At 55.9% G+C, this 3,783-nt stretch overlaps 1 protein-coding gene across 1 annotated transcript; it reads left to right on the top strand.

Annotated features, from left to right (window-relative positions):
- The first annotated feature begins 1,298 nt into the window (after positions 1-1,298).
- Positions 1,299-3,067, top strand: FZD2 (frizzled class receptor 2). Its single transcript, XM_044674212.1, has one exon. The coding sequence runs from the start codon at positions 1,299-1,301 to the stop codon at positions 3,012-3,014; it is 1,716 nt and encodes a 571-aa protein (XP_044530147.1). The 3' UTR covers positions 3,015-3,067.
- The last annotated feature ends 716 nt before the right edge of the window (positions 3,068-3,783 follow it).

The following is a 3,783-nucleotide window of genomic DNA, read 5'->3' on the forward strand; positions in this document are numbered from 1 at the left end:
AGGAGCCCCCCTTCTCACCTCCTCCCCACCCCATCCCCGGTCTCTCTCTTTCCCTCTCTCATCCAGAAAGAACCCTACAACTTCCAGCCCAAGAGTTCCCGAGTTTTCTCACTTTAAGGAGCTTCGGTACATAGAGAACCATAATGGGTTTCTTTGTGCTAGCTACGGGGCAATTATGCCCCTGAGCCCTGGCCCCTTTAAGAGCCTCTTAAAGAGACAGGCTCCCTTTTCTCGAAGGGTTATTTGAGGGTGTGGGGCTGTAGGGGGTAGAGATACAAAAGCCCACAGATCTATATTTAGGGTGAGATAATGAAACTCCTGCAGGGTCTTGCTCCTTGAAAAGGCGAGGGAAAGAAATTCTGGCTTTTTTTGTTTGTTTTTAGAGAAAAAGTTTCAAGATTAAACCAAAAGTTCTAGGACTTTTAAAGAAAGTATTCCAAACTTTTTTTTTCAAATGATTTGAAAAGTTCTGGAAAATCAGGGGGTTTCAGGGGCTTGGAAGCGAGAATGGAAATGGGAGTAAGGGAGCAGATTTAAAGGGACAGAAACTATAGGTTGGACAGGGTCCCATCTTCTCCTAAAAGGGATCGATCTGGGCCCAAGATTTCTGCAGCTTTTGTCTGCCTGTGTGTCTGTGAGTCTGTCTTCGAGTCTCGCCGACGAGACTCCAGAGAGATCCCGGCTCAGGCCAACAGCTCCAAATATAATAATAGCTTGTCTCTTTAAAAAGCAAAAAGGTTGGGGGGGGGAGGAAAGTTTTGTTGGCATCTGGTTTCTGATCTCATTATGTTGTGGTTGACCAATCCTGCCCTCGGGGCTGGTCCCCGGGTTTGAATCTGATTGGCCAAGAGTACATTTTGGGAAGGGGCTTAGAGCCCGCAGGGGCGGTTTCAAGGCTTCCAAGGGGGGGGGGGGCGAAGAGAGGGCGGGGCGGCAAGCAGGGGGCCCCCTTGAAACCGACTAATTGGGAACCGAGAGGCCGAGGTGAGGGCTGGAGTAGGCACAAAGGAGTTGCTGGACTGAGAGGGGGGGGTTGGTGGAGAGGAGAGGATAGTCGAGAGTGGTGGAGGTAGAGGAGGAGAGGAAAGGAAGCCTAGCTAAGCAGCTTCAGCAGCTCAGTCTGGCCGGAGAGAGCAAGCAGGCAGGGACCGTCCCCCCCTCCCCCGCCCCTACTCCCCAACTTTTTCAACAGAGAAAAGTTTGGAAGAGGAGGAGGCGGACGGGAGCTGTAGAGATCTTGGGGCGAGGGGAGGGGGGAGAACCTGTGACCGAAAGTGGAGGCGGGGGGGTTGGCCAGCATGCGGCCCCCCAGCGCCCTGCCCCGACTGTTGCTGCCTCTGCTGCTGCTCCCCGCCGCTGGCCGGGCCCAGTTCCACGGGGAGAAGGGGATCTCCATCCCGGACCACGGCTTCTGCCAGCCCATCTCTATCCCGCTGTGCACAGATATCGCCTACAACCAAACCATCATGCCCAACCTGCTGGGCCACACGAACCAGGAGGACGCTGGGCTTGAGGTGCACCAATTCTACCCGCTGGTGAAAGTGCAGTGCTCCCCGGAGCTGCGCTTCTTCTTGTGCTCCATGTATGCGCCTGTGTGCACGGTCCTGGAGCAGGCCATCCCGCCGTGCCGCTCCATCTGTGAGCGCGCCCGCCAGGGCTGTGAGGCGCTCATGAATAAGTTTGGCTTCCAGTGGCCCGAGCGCCTCCGATGCGAACATTTCCCCCGCCACGGAGCGGAGCAGATCTGCGTGGGCCAGAACCACTCCGAAGACGGCGGGCCGGCGCTGCTCACCACCGCCCCCCCAGGGCTGCAGCCTGGAGGGGGGGGCACTCCGGGAGGCCCCGGCGGCGGTGGAGGCGGTGGCGCCGCTGGCGGAGGGTCCCCGCGCTATTCCACTTTGGAGCACCCCTTCCACTGTCCGCGGGTGCTCAAAGTGCCCTCCTACCTCAATTACAAGTTCTTGGGCGAGAGGGACTGCGCCGCTCCCTGCGAGCCAGCGCGCACCGACGGTTCCATGTTCTTCTCGCAGGAGGAGACGCGTTTTGCCCGCCTGTGGATCCTTACCTGGTCTGTGCTCTGCTGCGCCTCTACCTTCTTCACCGTCACCACCTACCTGGTAGACATGCAGCGCTTTCGGTACCCGGAGCGGCCCATCATCTTCCTTTCAGGCTGCTACACCATGGTGTCGGTGGCCTACATCGCAGGCTTCGTGCTGCAAGAGCGGGTGGTTTGCAACGAGCGCTTCTCGGATGACGGCTACCGCACAGTGGTGCAGGGCACCAAGAAGGAAGGCTGCACCATTCTCTTCATGATGCTCTATTTCTTCAGTATGGCCAGTTCTATCTGGTGGGTCATCCTCTCGCTCACCTGGTTCCTAGCCGCTGGCATGAAGTGGGGCCACGAAGCCATCGAGGCGAACTCGCAGTATTTTCACCTGGCAGCCTGGGCTGTGCCAGCCGTAAAGACCATCACCATCCTGGCCATGGGGCAGATCGACGGTGACCTGCTGAGCGGGGTCTGTTTTGTGGGGCTCAACAGCCTGGACCCTCTGCGGGGCTTCGTGCTGGCGCCCCTTTTCGTTTACCTGTTCATCGGCACCTCCTTCCTGCTGGCTGGTTTTGTGTCCCTTTTCCGGATCCGCACCATCATGAAACACGATGGTACCAAGACGGAGAAGCTGGAGAGGCTCATGGTGCGCATCGGTGTCTTTTCTGTGCTCTACACGGTGCCGGCCACCATAGTCATTGCCTGCTATTTCTACGAGCAGGCGTTTCGGGAGCATTGGGAACGCTCTTGGGTCAGCCAACACTGCAAGAGTCTCGCCATCCCGTGCCCGCTGCAGTACACCCCGCGCATGTCCCCCGACTTCACCGTGTACATGATCAAATACCTCATGACCCTCATCGTGGGCATCACGTCGGGGTTCTGGATCTGGTCTGGCAAGACTCTCCATTCATGGAGGAAGTTTTACACCCGGCTCACTAACAGCAGACACGGGGAAACTACCGTCTGAGGACATTAAGCACCTCCCGCCCACCTCCTCCCTGCCCCTCTCCATCTCCTTCACCTCTCACCAGCCCCACTGTCGTTGGGGGAAGAGTGTGGAAACGGGGGTGGGGAGGGGGAAAAGAGAGATTTTCTGACCAAGTGGTGCATGCGTGTGGGGCGCGGGTAGGAAAGGCCCACAAACATTTTATTTTTTTAAAATAAATCTAAACCATTTTCGGGTTTTTTAGGTCGTTCCCCCCCCCAAAAAAAAAACTTTTTGCACCCTTCCCTCAAGGTTTGTAATTAAAACTGTAAATAGTCTTTGTAAATTTAATTATATATTTTCTATTTAAAAAGAAAAAAGACCAGCGAGGGACACCACAGGCTGGGTAACTGGGGATGGGGTGAGGTGACCCCCTTTTTGGCACCCTCCCTCTCCCCCAAAGGTACGAAGTTTTTGGTGATTTGGCAGGGCTGGGTCTGTCCGAGGAGCCACCAAGACTGAATGCTGTTTTTGTTGGCTGTGAGGGATTTCTTGCAGTTGAACTTTTGTAAAAGCCAAATTTTGTGAGCCTTTCTCCTGACGCCGGAGCTGTGGAAGCTTAGCTGTTCTGTATTAACGGACAAGACTTGGATGAATATTTTGTTTCTTCGTTTTCCGCCGCCCTCCCAACGCCGCGCCCCCCCCCCCCCCCCCGCTCTCCCTCTCCCTCTCTGTCTCTTTCTAACCCCCCCTTTTCCCCCCACCTCTGGAAATCTACCAAAAGAGATGAAGACGTGGAAAAAAAAAAAAA

This window comes from Gracilinanus agilis, chromosome 4 (assembly GCF_016433145.1).
Source record: "Gracilinanus agilis isolate LMUSP501 chromosome 4, AgileGrace, whole genome shotgun sequence".
In the NCBI taxonomy this organism is placed as follows: domain Eukaryota; kingdom Metazoa; phylum Chordata; class Mammalia; order Didelphimorphia; family Didelphidae; genus Gracilinanus; species Gracilinanus agilis.

Coding starts and splice junctions, on each gene's coding strand:
- FZD2 (XM_044674212.1), top strand. CDS start 1,299: ATGCGGCCCCCCAGCGCCCTGCCCCGACTGTTGCTGCCTCTGCTGCTG.